At 48.7% G+C, this 16,004-nt stretch overlaps 1 protein-coding gene across 1 annotated transcript in view; it reads right to left on the bottom strand.

The window, feature by feature from the left end:
- Window positions 1–15,765, bottom strand: part of LOC146808885 (phospholipase A2 inhibitor and Ly6/PLAUR domain-containing protein-like) — a 242,803-nt gene extending 227,038 nt beyond the window's left edge. The window contains exon 1 of the mRNA XM_085615696.1: window positions 15,641–15,765. Within this exon, the coding sequence (XP_085471822.1) occupies window positions 15,641–15,692 (52 nt within the window). The 5' untranslated portion in view covers window positions 15,693–15,765. The remainder of the gene's footprint in view (window positions 1–15,640) is intronic.
- Window positions 15,766–16,004: the final 239 nt, after the last annotated feature.

The following is a 16,004-nucleotide window of genomic DNA, read 5'->3' as shown; positions in this document are numbered from 1 at the left end:
TGCCTCATTAATATTCATGAGGCAGTCGCAATTTGCGACCACATTGGGAATGGTAGGCACTCACAGGGATGGTGGCCTGCTGGGGTCAGCAAACCACCAAGTTTGTGACTACTTTTTTAAGAAAGCAGTTTTTTTAAAAAAATGCAGCCCGTTTTCCTTAAAGGATGCATTTAAAACAGAAAAATGAAACTGCTCTATTTAATTTCTTCAGGGCAGGCAGTGGTCCCTGGGATCCCTGCCTGCACTTAAAAAACATTTTCACACCCATTCACAAAGGGGAAAGGGTTCCCTGGGGACCCCTTCCTGTTTGCAAGAGGCTTACCACCCTTTTGAAAAGGATAGTAAACTGTGAGTGTTTTGCGACTGCAAATGCGGTCGCAAAACAATCATACATTGCAGTCAGACTCGCTATTAGGAAGGGATACCCTTGGCACACCTCTTTTTAATAGCGAGTCGCAAACCAGATTTTGGGAGGTGCTAATAGGTTAGCGACTCGCAAAATGTGGTTTGTACATAGGGCTGACCAATTTTGCGGTCGCAAAAGGGCTGAATTCATGTTTGAGAAAAAACGGTTGTACATCTGCCCTCTAGTTCATAATGTTGCAAAGTTTACCTTCTGACTTTTTATGGAGAAAAAGTGGTCCTCGGCGAGTCGTCAGTAGGGACGATAGAAGCTAGGTAAAACACGGGGCTTGACAATGGTGTGCTGCTGAAGAGGGGGCCATCCACAAAGGCGGGAAAGCGCAGAGCGGGTGAAGTTTAAAGTCTGTGCCCAAGAAGGCCTTAACTTTGACAGGTTGCTGCTTGGTTTTGGTCCTGATGAAGCACTCAACAGAAACTGGAACTCAGATCACTTTCAGCAGGGCAAAGCAGCAACCTGAGGCCGACCAGCAATTCAATGTCTGTGGATTAGACTTCGGTCTCAGTCTAGCGCAGCTCACTAGGTGGAAAGTTGGCAAAAGGTTTGAGATCTTGCACTTTGGGGACAGGAGAAATACACTCCAACATTTGCCAATAGCCCATGACCTGTGGAGCGCCACTTGGGAGTTAGGACTCACTCCAGCAGAGGCCAGTGGCAGGGTCCAGGGCAGGTCCAGTTGGTACTGGTCAGCTGAATCGTTGCATGGAAAGGCCTCTGGAAGCTTGTTGTGTCCCTGTAGTTGCCTGAACACTGTTGTTAAAATCTGGTTTGCGAAGTCAACATAATCGGCGCCATCTTGTCCCCTCCCAGGCTCGCATGCTCCCTCAAGCAGTAGCCATTTTCGAAAGCGCCATGGCCCCTCTGCCCCTCCCCTCCCCCGCCGACCACCAACGCGTTCCCTAGGCGCTGCAAAACATCCCCCACGCGCCGTTCGCCCCCGCTACCTCATACATAGGCCATGAACCCCCTCCTTCTGCGCGACCCTGCCATGAAACCACATCCCGCACCTGGCCAACGCCTCCTTTTATCCCTTACATGGTCATACATCCTTTCGGTAACCCCTTCCTCCACGCCTGATCGTCCAAACTGATCCCAGGCCATCACCTAGCCCTGCGGACGCAGTTTTATTGCCCCTACTGTAAAGGAAGCACCTCACATCTAAGGGATTGCAGTAGATCAAGGACCCCAACCCCTGTGACCCGATCAGTCGCACTCACCCCCGGGAATTGGCGGAATGTCCAGCTGTGTGATAGCCATCTCCTACTGTGGGTGGGGTGGGGACTTTCACTGTAGTTATGTGTGGGAGCGGATCTAAGCCGGGGATTCCGAGGATGTTCTTTCATGTATCAAAACAACCTCAAGAATGTGCCATGTACAATAAACCGATAATAAAACAATAAACCTGTGTATAAGAGGCCAAGCCTCAGAGATGTGGTTAGAGCATCTCGAGAAGATTCCGTGTGGGTCTGATCTGATGTGTTCTCCTCCGGAGAGAATAAAACTTTGTTTCCTGCCTTCCAGTCTCCAGCGCCTGCCTCTTTTATTGGTAAATCATTGAATGGTATAAGAGGTGATTACCGCCGGGCAATACTTGAAAGGTTACCGACTGAAACTGCCGCTACCATTTAACAATTGGCGTCCCAAGTGTGGGGCCCATCAGCGACACGTGGATCCAGTGGGAGAGGTCCTGACGACAAAGTGAACGGCTGCAACGATCGGGAGAGCTCCTGCCCGATAGACCCTCGTCTGGCAGCCGATCATCCGAACTTCACTGGTTCCGAGCAGACCTCTCTCGAGTGATCTACGGTCCTGACTGAGAACCATCAGAAGTGCCGCGGCGAATAACGGAGAGTAGAGGACGATCGGGCGCTGGAGGCGGAAGACGAGAAAACTGTCCACGCGGTCCGGGTAAGGTCGTGAAATACGTCGAATTGCTAAATGATTGACTAATTGATTGAAAATACTAGTAGTGCTTATTGATTGTTCTTTTTGAGGTATTCGCTGCCTACAAACGGGGAAGAGTAGAAATACTCTCTCTTCCTTTGCAGATAGTGAAGGGTAGGTAGCGCGGACTTTTGTCCTCCATTGTAATATGTCGCGCCTATTTTCCTCCCCACTGATTGATTGACCGAATATTGATTGTTTTGAAGAATAGTACTTCTTGAGATATTCTCTGTTTACAAATAACGTAGAATAGAAATATTCTGCCTAAGTCTTTGCAGACAGTGAAGGATAAGTAACGCGGACTTTTGTCCCCCATTGTAACCCGTCGTGCTTATCTCTTTTCTCACCATTGATTGATTGATTGGCCGAACACTAGTTGTTCGATATTGGTTCTTTGGAGGTATTCTCTGCCTGCAAATAACGTGGAATAGAGATATTCTGTCTAGTCTTTGCAAGCAGTGAAAAGATAGGTAGTGCAGACTTTTGTCCCCGTTGTAACCCGTCATGCCTATCTTCTCCCCACTGATTGGTAGTTGGTTCTGCCCGGACCGCTTATTAGAGGTGAACCATCCGGCTCCACTGGAAGGCACCCCTAATAAGGACATATTTACTAAATATGGATCAGTCGCTGTAGCCTACAACAAACTAGGGCATAAAAATTGCTATAGAGAAACAAAAATGATCGAGCGAGACCAGCAGACCACTGATGGGATCCTTTTGACCCTACAAAAATAAGAAACACTAGGAAATAGCCCTTTGCGAAAAATATGAAACTAGGGGAAGGAGCCAAGCTCACGGTCGAGATGGCCACGAGGTAGCTCGGCTCCATCGCTCTCGCTGCCTAAACATGTCTGCCCTACCACCCACCCCGACCAGTAAACACGACAAAATCCTGCACAAATGGAAGTCTGCTGATACCCACCATCGACGTTACCGAACTGGGCTAGATCGCACACAATTGGGTTATGTCATTTTCCGGTTACGCAGTAACACCCTTGTGCTCGTTGCCAGATTACAAATATATACAACACTCCAACAAAGTAGTATAATTAAGACGTTTTTAATAACTTTTAGATATATGCAACACTCCAACAGGGTAAGCACGTTAAAACACATTTTTAACAACTATTTACATGACAGCCTGCTGCAACACCCATCCCAAAGCATTCACATCTGCGTGACACAGTCCTCGCCCCTCCTTCCTCGAAGTAGTAACATTGGCCTGTTTTGGGCGGTCTTTTTAGTCGGCTTTGGGCTATAAAAGGCCCGCAAAAATCCAGCGGCCTGTGAGGCGGCATCAGTGGCGGAAGGCTGTGCGAATAGGCCAGAGGCAACACGACGCACCAAGACCAGGACGGCATAAGAAGTGGTGTCCAACAAGTTGTTGTACTGGTCTTGCCAATCTACTATGCTGCACAGATCGACAACGAAGGGTGCCCTGGCGGGGGGGAAGCGACGCGAACGGGCCTCCCCCGCCTCCCCAGGTGGAGGCTCACCAGCTGAGAAGGCACCCCTGCCGTTTCCCTCGCCGTCCAGCTGAGTAGGCGCCCCTGTACTCGCCGACCAGCTGAGAAGGCACCCCTGCCGTTTCACTCGCCGTCCAGATGAGTAGGCGCCCCTGCACTCACCGGCCAGCTGCAGCAGGGGAGCCATTTACGTCTCACCTGCCGGACGACCACCCAGGCACGGGTTCTTTTCTGCACCAAGATTGCCATTAGCGTTCGACGCAAGAAGTGGGCCCCCGCAGCCAAATGGTCGGGGGGACCCACCCCAGTGGCTGTAACGAAGAGCTGCTGCTGCCACTGGACTCTCAAAATGGCGGTCGGCTCTTCAGATTCAGGCCTGGTCCACTAAAAGATGGCTCTGGGCAACCTTGGAACTCGGAAGCTTTCCTGCTCGGGCGTGGGCCACACCCTTGAAAACGTCCTCCCAGCTTTGCAGATTCTGCGGGAGTCATTGGCCCTCGACTCCCGTGGACTTCCGGTGGGGGCAACCGCCGCTATTGCTCGATCATTCCACTTTAACTAGTCTTTGCCCCGGGCGGCAGCCATCTTGCCTCCGTTTGGTGCCGTGAGAGACTGATTCAAGGCGTCGGCAGAGAGACCCGCCTGCTGTCCCGCCCTAAGAACGGACCACGGCATTGCTGCGAGACCGTGGTGACGCCATGCTGACGCAAGCTTCTGTTTGAATTACCAGGAGACACTGTAGTCTACCAACCCGAAGCAGTTCTGGTGGAACCCCAGCATGATCCGGTAGGAAACAACTTTGCTTTCCCCACCTTCGAGTCACGATTCATGCTGTCTGTTCTTTCTGTTGGCATTAATGGAAATTTTTGGTCTGCCGAAAGGGATTCTGGTCCGACCGTTAGCTAGTGGATACATCTAGACTGTACACTGGACCCACCCGACCTCGCCCCAAAATGGCGCCGATGTAGGAGGGGCCTACAACTCCTTATGGCGTTCCAGGTTACTTGGCATTGATGTTTAGGGATATGTATACGGCCTTCTTGCACATGGCGGGCGGGGGACAGGGAGGGTACTGAATGGACATGCGGACAGCCTTATTGATGCTGGTCTTCTCATTATTGATTATTTTTATTTTCGCATTAAGGTAGTATTGCTCATGATTCTTGACGCCTCTTGCACCGTGGCCGGCCTATACGATTGTAGGCCCGTATTTGTATACTGACATTTTCACAATAAAGGGTTTTCGAAAGAATTATGGAATCAGCGTCATAACAATCGTCTAGGTTGGTAAGGTTTTAAATAACGGCCGTCATTCCCAAACAATAGAAGACAGATAATGCAGACCCTTTGCCTGAATTTTGGATTGATGAAAATTTGTATCCATGTAAGGTATGGTATTTTGTCCAATAATATACGGCTAATTGAGAAACAAATGCACGAAGAGGGAACTCGAATTTAGGGAAAAATAATTTTTAAAAAAATGAAGTTTTGGTATAAAAAAAAAAAAAAAGGATATAGTACACAGAAAGAAAAATGCGAAAAGGAATAGTCAAGATCTGTGGTATTGTACATTCCTGCAGCTAGTCTGGTACGTGGTAAGTAGAACTTTTTCGTGTCTACGCGCGCTAACGTACTTTGAATGCTGCACACCCCCCCCCCCCTTTTTCTTTTTTTCTCTATAGGTCACATCGGAGTTCCGACTGAAGAATGGAGTGGACATGGACAGCACCGTGCTCAATGTAGGGAAAAACATAGACAAACGTTGTGGGATGGTGCGTGAAGTGCAGACCACCACTGAGAACGTGAAAAACTGTATGGTATGACTGTGCGTATGTGCCCTGACTGTACGGTATGAACGTATATGCATTACATATGCTTGGGTCGCTGGAAGAGAACGTCATCGTATGACTGAAGTGCTTGTCTATCGATCAAAGGGAGGGGAGTAAAAGGTCCGACACCCCCCCAAAATGAATTACGGAAAATACTGAAAATACTCAGCATGCATAGGAAAGAGGACAGGGAAGGAGAGGTCCCCATACTCAACGAAGCTCTGTGTCTTCGTCTTAAGTCTCTGCGCTTGATGTATGTACTGTTACGCCCTATCCGGTATTTGTGTGTACGTGAACGCCAAATTTATGTTTCTCCCCCGCTTGTGTTTTCCTACGTAGAACTGACCCGTGCTACTCCATGTTGTGTGTACACCAAGTAGCCTATTATCGTACACATGTCTCTCTCTCTCTCTCTTTTTATGGCGTACGTATACGAATTAGCCTACTTGATGCGCACGTCTCTCTCTCTCTCTCTCTCTCTCACTCTCTCTCTCTCTCTCTCCCTCGCTGAAGGCTCTCTTGCCCTCTTTCTTTTTGAATAAATTAACGACACTATACCTCCTCAGTACGTGTATAATTGGCCTAAAACACGGCAGTGTTCGAACAAATTGACAGAAGCAAAACGACCGTATTTTACCACATTACTACCTCTCCTTTCTGTAAAATGTTGAACTTAACTGGCTGAGAAAGAAAGGACAGGTAAGACGACTGATGTCTCCCAATCTGGCCCTCATCACGGGGACTAAATGTCAGTGGTTTTCGTTTTAGAGCTCTAACGACACCACCTCCACCGCTCAGAATCGCCCCGCCCAATTGCTCAGAACTGGAACGTCTAAGCACCCCGTCCTCCCAGAATAGCCCCAGTTCTGTACTAGCCGTCCCAGGGTATTTTGAACAATACAGCTGAGGACTTTATTTTCTGAAGATACATCGCCTAAACTGATGAGGGTTACCTATTGTCTCCAGCAAGAAAAATGTTTAACTTGTGTCCCTCCCCGAAATAGATATTTGTGAACCCATAACAGTAGCACCTCGCACTTTTTCATAAACTTAGCAGTCCTCGGAGAAAAATATGAATTAACAGAGCTTGTGTTAGAAGAACGAGTCTCTACCGGAGAAGCCGGTTCGAATTTTGATAGACCAGAAAGTTGACAGATGTCAGGCCTCCTGCCACGATTATAAGGTACAGGAATCGACACTTAGCAGGCCAGACGATGGAAATTTGCAGGAACACCCACAAAACCTGCACCACAGCAAATGATTAATAAGTTAGTAACATACACAGACATAAGAGTTAATAGACATCCATCATAGAGCGACCGATAAAACCTTTTCCACGACTACTCGGTGGTTGGGAGAGAGAATGAAGTGTGTAAATGTCTTCCCTGCCAGCTCTCTAAGATTTTGTTTCTTGTACTCATTCAAAGATAACATGCGGTCATCGGAAGAGAGGGGTCGGACGTGACGCACAGCCTGGCTGCGGATCATGGAACACCTATGGCATCGACCAAGGGGGAGCCACGAAGCAAAAGGATGCGGGACGAGGCACCATTCTCAGCATGGAGAGCGATAGAACGAAGGGCTATCCCGAAGCCCCCTGCTAGCTGATCAGCTCGTGCCTGAAGTCCCAACCCGTCGAGCCCGATTGATGGGCCCAGTACTGAAAGATTCTGCTCCCCTTGGCCCACTTTTGATCCGATCCCACTCCACCCCCTCTTCCCTCGGCCTCCCAAAGCACCCCCATTTTTGAACTTGACTTGACAAAAGAAGAATGAGAAGCGGGTACTCCGTCTCAAGGTACCAATGATAAGACCAGTCAAGGGACAGGACAGAACAGGACTGTGATCCAAGAGCAAAGAATGGTCACACCCTACAACGCGAAAGCCTGGATTTGAGCTGGACCTTAGCTCCACCGCCGGTGCTTAACAGTGCCAACGAAAGAAGAAACCCCCCCCTCCCTGACTGTAACTCATGTTGAGTTGTATTCCTCTCCCAACCACTTTTGAATTGACTATCTTCCAATCAAGTTTCCAAGGTCCTTTATCGGTCACTTCCAACTACACACTAATATCTAAGAAACATTAGCTTGGTATAAAATGACAATTGTATAGCATCAGCCGTACACATGACTATGCTGATTAGTTTGATCCACACAAAATTCTAGGCCTTGAGTAATGTGCGTAATATTCCTTGTCTTGCTGGATCACCTCTTATGGTATTGAATTTGTGTTCAAGCGAGCTTCCCTCCACCTATCTCCGGGTCTGACATATGGCGCAGCTGATGTAATTTTGTATACGCTACCTCCTCGCCTGTCACATCAACCACATGTAACTATGTACAATTGTGTCAGATTGTTCCTGTCTGTCCTAAAAACTCTGTACTTTTAAAATAGGAAACGCATGAAAGCATTTACGATATTATGGCTAAGAGGTTAACGAAGGTGAATGTCGGCTAGACAAGCTGGCTAGATATGTTGAAAAGGGAGGACTGTTAAAATCTGGTTTGCGAAGTCAACATAATCGGCGCCATCTTGTCCCCTCCCAGGCTCGCACGCTCCCTCAAGCAGTAGCCATTTTCGAAAGCGCCATGGCTCCTCTGCCCCTCCCCTCCCCCGCCGACCACCAACGCGTTCCCTAGGCGCTGCAAAACATCCCCCACGCGCCGGTCGCCCCCGCTCCCTCATACATAGGCCATGAACCCCCTCCTTCTGCGCGACCCTGCCATGAAACCACATCCCGCACCTGGCCAACGCCTCCTTTTATCCCTTACATGGTCATACATCCTTTCGGTAACCCCTTCCTCCATGCCTGATCGTCCGAACTGATCCCAGGCCATCACCTAGCCCTGCGGACGCAGTTTTATTGCCCCTACTGTAAAGGAAGCACCTCACATCTAAGGGATTGCAGTAGATCAAGGCCCCCAACCCCTGTGACCCGATCAGTCGCACTCACCCCCGGGAATTGGCGGAATGTCCAGCTGTGTGATAGCCATCTCCTACTGTGGGTGGGGTGGGGACTTTCACTGTAGTTATGTGTGGGAGCGGATCTAAGCCGGGGATTCCGAGGATGTTCTTTCATGTGTCAAAACAACCTCAAGAATGTGCCATGTACAATAAACCGATAATAAAACAATAAACCTGTGTATAAGAGGCCAAGCCTCAGAGATGTGGTTAGAGCATCTCGAGAAGATTCCGTGTGGGTCTGATCTGATGTGTTCTCCTCCGGAGAGAATAAAACTTTGTTTCCTGCCTTCCAGTCTCCAGCGCCTGCCTCTTTTATTGGTAAATCATTGAATGGTATAAGAGGCGATTACCGCCGGGCAATACTTGAAAGGTTACCGACTGAAACTGCCGCTACCATTTAACACTGTAGTCACTTTTGGGTTCCTGGGTTCAAGGCAAGCAGGTCCAGTCTTCCTTAAAGTTCTTTCAGACAGTAGAGCAGTCCTTCTTCTTCTGAATCTTCACAGGACCAGGAGTGTTCTGAGGAGGGGGTCTGTGGAGGTCCACGTTTATGCCTTGTGCCAGCCTGTGGGTGGAGGGCAAATCTTTGTGCTCTCTCTAAACAGCTCTTGTCAGTTCCTCTACCCCCACTAGGTTTTGTGTCATCCTGACTTGAGAGTCAAAGGGGAGGTAGATCTATGTGTCAGCTTCATCTGCTACTGACAAGGTATGTGCCTTTTGAAGCTCAGGCAGGGGCTGGGCACAGTCCACACAGGCCATCTTGTCAAGGGAGGAGCCCCCCTCATCTCCCCTCACCCCCCACTCCCAGGGTCCTTTGTCCACTGTCTGGGATCAGTACACATCTCACCACAGGGCAGCCAGCAGGGAAAAGGGGACAGTTGGGCAATGACCATTTCGTCTTTGGACTTTAGGGAAGAAAAGGGCAACTTTCTCAACGTGTAATTCCCCAAATAGTAATATAAAATCCAACTTGATGATTAAGCTGTATTTTCAATTACTATTAAAATGAGTCCCTAAACAAATGTTCTAGCTGCTCTCAAGTTGAATTTCACACTTATTAAAAGTAATATTTATGTGGCGCCCTTGACAAGATTGATCCGTTCTTTTGGTTTTGCCCCAGTGACGTATGCAGATGACACACAAATAGTCATTTTCATCTCGAATGATGTTGATGAAACTGCACATCATTTTAATAGCTGCACCGAAACCACGGAAGAATGGATGAACTTGGCTAAACCCAAGTTCTCCTCTTTGGCAAGGACTCTGTTTTCTGTGATCAAGCCTGATGGTCTCAGATGCTTGGGTCTCTTCTCACTCCAGTATATCCTGTTAGGAATCTGCGAATAATCTTTGACCCCAATTTGTCCTTCAACGCACAGATTAACAAACTCACCTCTTCCTGCTTTTTCCTGTTGCGAATGATGGGGAAGATTCTCCCTTTCTTCCCATACGAACTTCAAAAATCAGTGGTCACTGCCTTAGTGCTGTGAAGGCTGGACTATTATAATGCCTTATATCTAGGCACTCACAAAAGCTCTCTGGAAAAAAAAAATCAATGCCTGCAGAATGCAGTGGCTCGACTTTTAAAGAAAATCCCTAAAGTCAAGCCACTGTCTGAGGCATTACGAAAGCTTAATTGGCTCTCTGTGAAGAAAAGAGTTAGGTTCATGGCCTTATGTCTGGCACATAATAATCTGTGGGGCAGATCTACAAGAACTGACGCATCTCTGCATATCAGCAGAGATGCGTCAGTTAAGATGCGTCAGGTTAAAAAAAACCCTTGCGCCACCATGGATGCATCGCATTTACAATGCGGCGCACCATGGTGCAAGGATTGTCAGATCCGTGACGCATCTGTCGTCGTAAAGGTGACGCAGTGCTGGAGTCATGTCGCAATCGCGACGCAACTCCAGCACTGCTCAGGGGCGGCCTATACTTGCTGTGCTGCGTCACTCCTTACACCTGCTTCAAGCAGGCGTAAGGTTTTGACGCAGCGGCGTCGTAAAAGTGACTCAGTGAAATCTTGTAGATTTCACTGTGTTACTTTTACAAGGCTTTCTTGCGTGGGAACGCCCACCCTGCATATATTATACCTGATGCAGGTATAATGTGACGCAGGGCTTTACAATGTGATCCATCTCCCTAGATGCGTCACGTTGTAAATTTGTCCCAACGTTGTGCATTGTTTTCGATGCCACTGCGTCATAGAAGTGATGCAACGGCGGCGCAAATGTTTAGCAAGGGGCTTGTAAATCTGCCCCTGATGTGGATGGCCCAGCATACTTGAAAAAAAAATCTTTCTTGTTATATCCACAGTAGAACTTCTCACTCAACCAATTCCAGAACAGTTGTTGCCTGTAAAATCAGAAGAAAGAAATGGGAAGGTAGGAGATGCGTCAGTTTCCCAGTACCAGCCTGTGAAACCCTTGCGCCTCCATAGAAGTGCCGTATTTAGAATACGGCGCACTATGGTGAAAGTAGTGACAGATGCATCAGAACTTCTGACGCATCTGTAGCCGCAAAAGTCACGCATGGCTGGAGTCGTGTCGCAATCACAACATAACTCCAGCAATGCTTGGGTGAGGCCTATAGTGAATACACTACGTCACTCCTTACGCCTGCTTCAAGAAGGCGTAGGGTTTTGACGCAGTGGCGTCCTAGAAGTGGCGCAGTGAAATCTTGTTGATTTTACTGCACCACTACTACGAGGCTTTCCTGTGTGGGAACACCCACCCTGCATACATTATACCTGACGCAGGTATAATGTGACGCAGGGCTTTACAAGGTGATGCATCTCCCTAGATGCGTAACATTGTAAATTTGCAGCATTGTTTACAACTCACAAAAGTGTTGCAACAGCGGTGCAAAAGTGTTGCAAGGGGCTTCTAAATTTGCCCCCAGAAGTTGAAGCACAGGTTTATTTAGTGGTTTACCCTGACAAGGATTGTCATTATTACATAAAGCGGATCCTCACCCCCTAAACTAAAACACCAATTTCTTAGAGGGGGGAATACATTTTCTTAAGAAAGGAGGAGCAAAAGAATTTGCTGCTGCAAAGTCGCTTGCTCCACAATTTCAAACAAAGGGACAAATTTACGAGGACTGGCGCATCCCTGCATATCAGCAGGGATGCGCCAGGTAAGATGCGTTACGCAAGATTACCCTTGCACCACCACAGGCGCCCCGCATTTACAATGCGGCGCTTCGAGGCACAAGGATAAACAGGTGCGTGACGCATCTGATGGCGTAGGGGCGGCGCATTGCTGGAGTCGTGTCGCAAGGGCGACGCAATTCCAGCAATACTCAGGGGCTGCCCATACCTAACATGCTGCGTCAAGCCTTACGCCTGCTTTAAGCAGGCTCAGGGTTTTGACGTAGCGGCGTCGGAAAAGTGACTCAGTAAAATCTTGTAGATTTCACTGCATTACTTTTCCGAGGATTTTTCTGACGGAACGCCCACCCTGCATACATTAAACCTGACGCAGGTTTAATGTGGCGCAGGGCTTTACAACGTGGCGCCTCTCCCTAGATGCATCACGTTGTAAATAAGGCGCAACATGGCGCATGGTTTACGCTACCGCTGCGTCACATAAGTGACGCAACGGTGGCGTAAATGTGTCACAAGGGGCTTGTAAATCTGCCCCAAAGAATTTTTATTGCTGCACATTAGTTAGCCATAGGAATGATTTGGTACCTCATCAGGGGGATAAAGAATTATATAAATTCAATTACAATACAATAAAATGAAACCAAAAGCTACCTGAATTGTACCTCACACCAGTTTTCCGAAACTAGGTCTGGACTTTATAAGTCCCCCACATACATAATGCATACTCAGGTCAGAACAGAGACAAAGCATTGGATCTGGAGTGACCAAAAACATACTAGCCTTCATCTAAGGGGGTGAACAGGAGCGCGCAGAGCACAAACTCTCCTGAAGGTGACATCCACAGCCAGTTGACAAATCACTGCATGCACGTGCTCCCATGCCATACTCAATACACATTTAACAGCCTAATGCATCCTGGGAGTTGTAGTCTTTGTTCACTTTTGCTGAATTAACAGGCTTCATTTGTTGATCACAAAACTTTGAACAAATCTGGAGCTGGGAATCTATCTAGTACTTAATTTGCAGCTTCCCAGCATAAAAACAAATGTCACTCTTCAATTAAAAATGGATCAAAGTCCAGGTATCACATCCATCTTAACATAACTGCCATAGGACTTAAGGCTCTTATAATAAAGGATATTCATCACGTTTATGACAGAATAACCTATACGCCAAACTCTAAATCAGGCCTTAGGTATGCAGGTGTATGAAAGATGGAGTGATGGAGTTGGTCGTAGAGGCATAGTGGCACCGTGTTCTAAAGTTTTACCCCTTGGTCGCACAGGAATATACCCATAGAAACCAATGTAGTGCTAAAAGATGATGGCAGAGTCATTGCATGTCAGTTCCAAAGTCAGCCTGGCAGCCAGGGTATGAACGGTCTGTGGACTTAGCGGTATATGTGCCTTAATGCATATATGTTTACCATGAAAATGATAATGCTCATGTGTGCCTTAACGTGCCCGGTTACATTTTAATAATCAATTGCATCGACGTTTTTCTACCAGCTTGAAGACCAGTAAAGCCTAAGGGGGTCATTTACAAGCCCTGTGACCCGCCGGAAGCTCACTTTTTGTGACGTTCCAGTGACACACACGCTTAGCCATATCTACAAGGCCACATAAAGCCACCCTGCGTGGCTTTTCATGGCCTTGTAGCTAGGGAGTGAGGCGCAGCGCAAGCCGCTGCGTTGCCTCGCACTACGATGGGGAGGCGTGCCATGGGCGTTACGGTGGGTGTTCCTATGCAACACCCATGGCATTTGACACATTCCCAGATTTACAACAAGCATTTAAACCTGGAAATGCATCAAAGGCCTACACCGCCCCCGAGTGGCATGGGGCAGGCGCAAGGAGGAGAACTAACATTACTTCTCCCAGTTGTTTTCCTCTGCAGCATTCTACAGCACACACAGAAAGAGGAAATTGCCTCTATTGATTGGTTTTGTGCAGGAAGGCGTCCCTTCCTGCACGAAAAGAATCATCCCTACAATGCAGGCACCCTTCACCATGGTGCAACGGTGCCTGCTTTGGCGCATGGCGGGCAACTGAGCCCCAGCACAGGGCAAGAGGGCAGGGGTGTGCTGTATGGATAGATCCGGCCGCATTCCTGCCCTTTTCTTCTGCCACAGGGCAGTGCAGCAGGATGGCTTGGCGCGCTGTCCGATGGCAGAATATTGTAAATGAGGCCTCAGCATTATGATACATTTATGTATGTTTTAAATGAACTATCCTTCTTTTACTGCACACTGCAGGTTCCCACTGAAGCTTGTGAGCACAGCGTAGACCCGGGGCCTTGACTTTTGAAAGTGGTCGAGTCAGGTCCTCTGAGTGTTCACTGCATCAGGAGGCGATCCTGGCTCCTGTTCATCAGCTGCTGGGCTCGTCTGGGGTGGGCATCAGTGGGGCTTCTTCACGGATAGTCATACAGCATTGACGTCAGCCCGCGCTCGTGCAGCCAGAGTCCTAACCATTGAGACCCCTTCCAGGTAACGCGAGCCAGAGAATGACGGAAGCTTGCACAGAGAATCATGTTACCATGGATCTCTTCGCTAGTTCTATTGAAGGTCTCAGTACCTCCGGCCTTTGGCCACTCACACACGGCTTCTATGACACACACACACTCCCTGACACACACACACTCCCTGACACACACACATACCTCCGGCCTTTGCCCACTCACACACGGCTTCTATGACACACACACAATCCCTGACACACACGTTTCGTGCGGCGGAGGAGGCCTTGGGCAGAGCTAGCGCTCCTCCTTAGTCCACAGGAACGGGTGTCTCAGTGGGTCAAGTGTTCGTACTCTCAACGTTTCCCTAAGGCACCAGTCACGGGCGAGACTGCTGGGCCGGGGCAGTGAACAGTGCATAGACCTGCTTCGAAAAACTCCCGAGCAACACTACAGACGCCGCAGCACATCAGCAACAGAAGGGTTATGTTACTTTGTAGGGGAAAAAAATTATATTACGCACGGCTGCCTCAAAGTGGCCTCAGCGCCTAGTTGGCGGAACGAAAGTTGTGGGGGCCCCCCTTCAAGGTACATGAAGGGGCTGTAAGTAAAATCACAACAGGGCCCCCACTCAGTATTTAAGATGGAACTCTTAGGCCTGAGTACGGGTGGTGAGGGGGGCCCCCTGCAGCTTGGGGCCCCCCGCACCGCGGGGGCTGCGGGGCCTGTTTTACGCCCCTGGCCTGGTATACAACAGCCTGTATAACATAGAGGATGCAGGGTATAGAGACGGAGAGACACTCATCTTCAGCCTGTAGAACATAGAGGATGCAGGGTATAGAGACAGAGAGACACTCATCTTCAGCCTGTAGAGCAGAGAGGATGCAGGTTATAGAGACGGAGAGACACTCATCTTCAGCCTGTAGAACATAGAGGATGCAGGGTATAGAGACAGAGAGACACTCATCTTCAGCCTGTAGAGCAGAGAGGATGCAGGTTATAGAGACGGAGAGACACTCATCTTCAGCCTGTAGAACATAGAGGATGCAGGGTATAGAGACAGAGAGACACTCATCTTCAGCCTGTAGAACATAGAGGATGCAGGGTATAGAGACGGAGAGACACTCATCTTCAGCCTGTAGAGCAGAGAGGATGCAGGGTATAGAGACGGAGAGACACTTATCTTCAGCCTGTAGAGCAGAGAGGATGCAGGGTATAGAGACGGAGAGACACTCATCTTCAGCCTGTAGAGCAGAGAGGATACAGGGTATAGAGACGGAGAGACACTCATCTTCAGCCTGTAGAGCAGAGAGGATGCAGGGTATAGAGACGGAGAGACACTCATCTTCAGCCTGTAGAGCATAGAGGATGCAGGGTATAGAGACAGAGAGACACTCATCTTCAGCCTGTAGAGCAGAGAGGATACAGGTTATAGAGAGAAGAGGCCTCACCTTCAGCCAGCAGCGCAGACAGGATACAGGCGACAGCTAGAATGACCCTCATGTTATGGAACAGCAGGTGGAGCTGAGTGCGTCTGGGCTCTGGTCCTCTGGCGCTTAGAGTGTGCTGAGGGCCCATGGGGTGGACGTATATAGTGTGAGGTGCACAGGGGGCGGGGATTGCATCCAGTGTTTTTTTCTAACAGGTTTAACCATAGCTTACACTTCCTAGTATTTAGTGATTGTGAAGCAGCATGATTGGGTATGGTGATTGGGTATGGTGATTGGGTATGGTGTAACTCGATTTGTCAGTGTCGCTTCTTCATCAGAGCAGCTTGTAGTGGCCGGCTGTCAGCCTCTGTTGCTGCACCTGTGA

This window comes from Triturus cristatus, chromosome 7 (assembly GCF_964204655.1).
Source record: "Triturus cristatus chromosome 7, aTriCri1.1, whole genome shotgun sequence".
Lineage (NCBI taxonomy): Eukaryota > Metazoa > Chordata > Amphibia > Caudata > Salamandridae > Triturus > Triturus cristatus.
The sequence above is the reverse complement of the archived record's forward strand: the minus strand, read 5'-3'. Positions and strand labels throughout refer to the sequence as shown.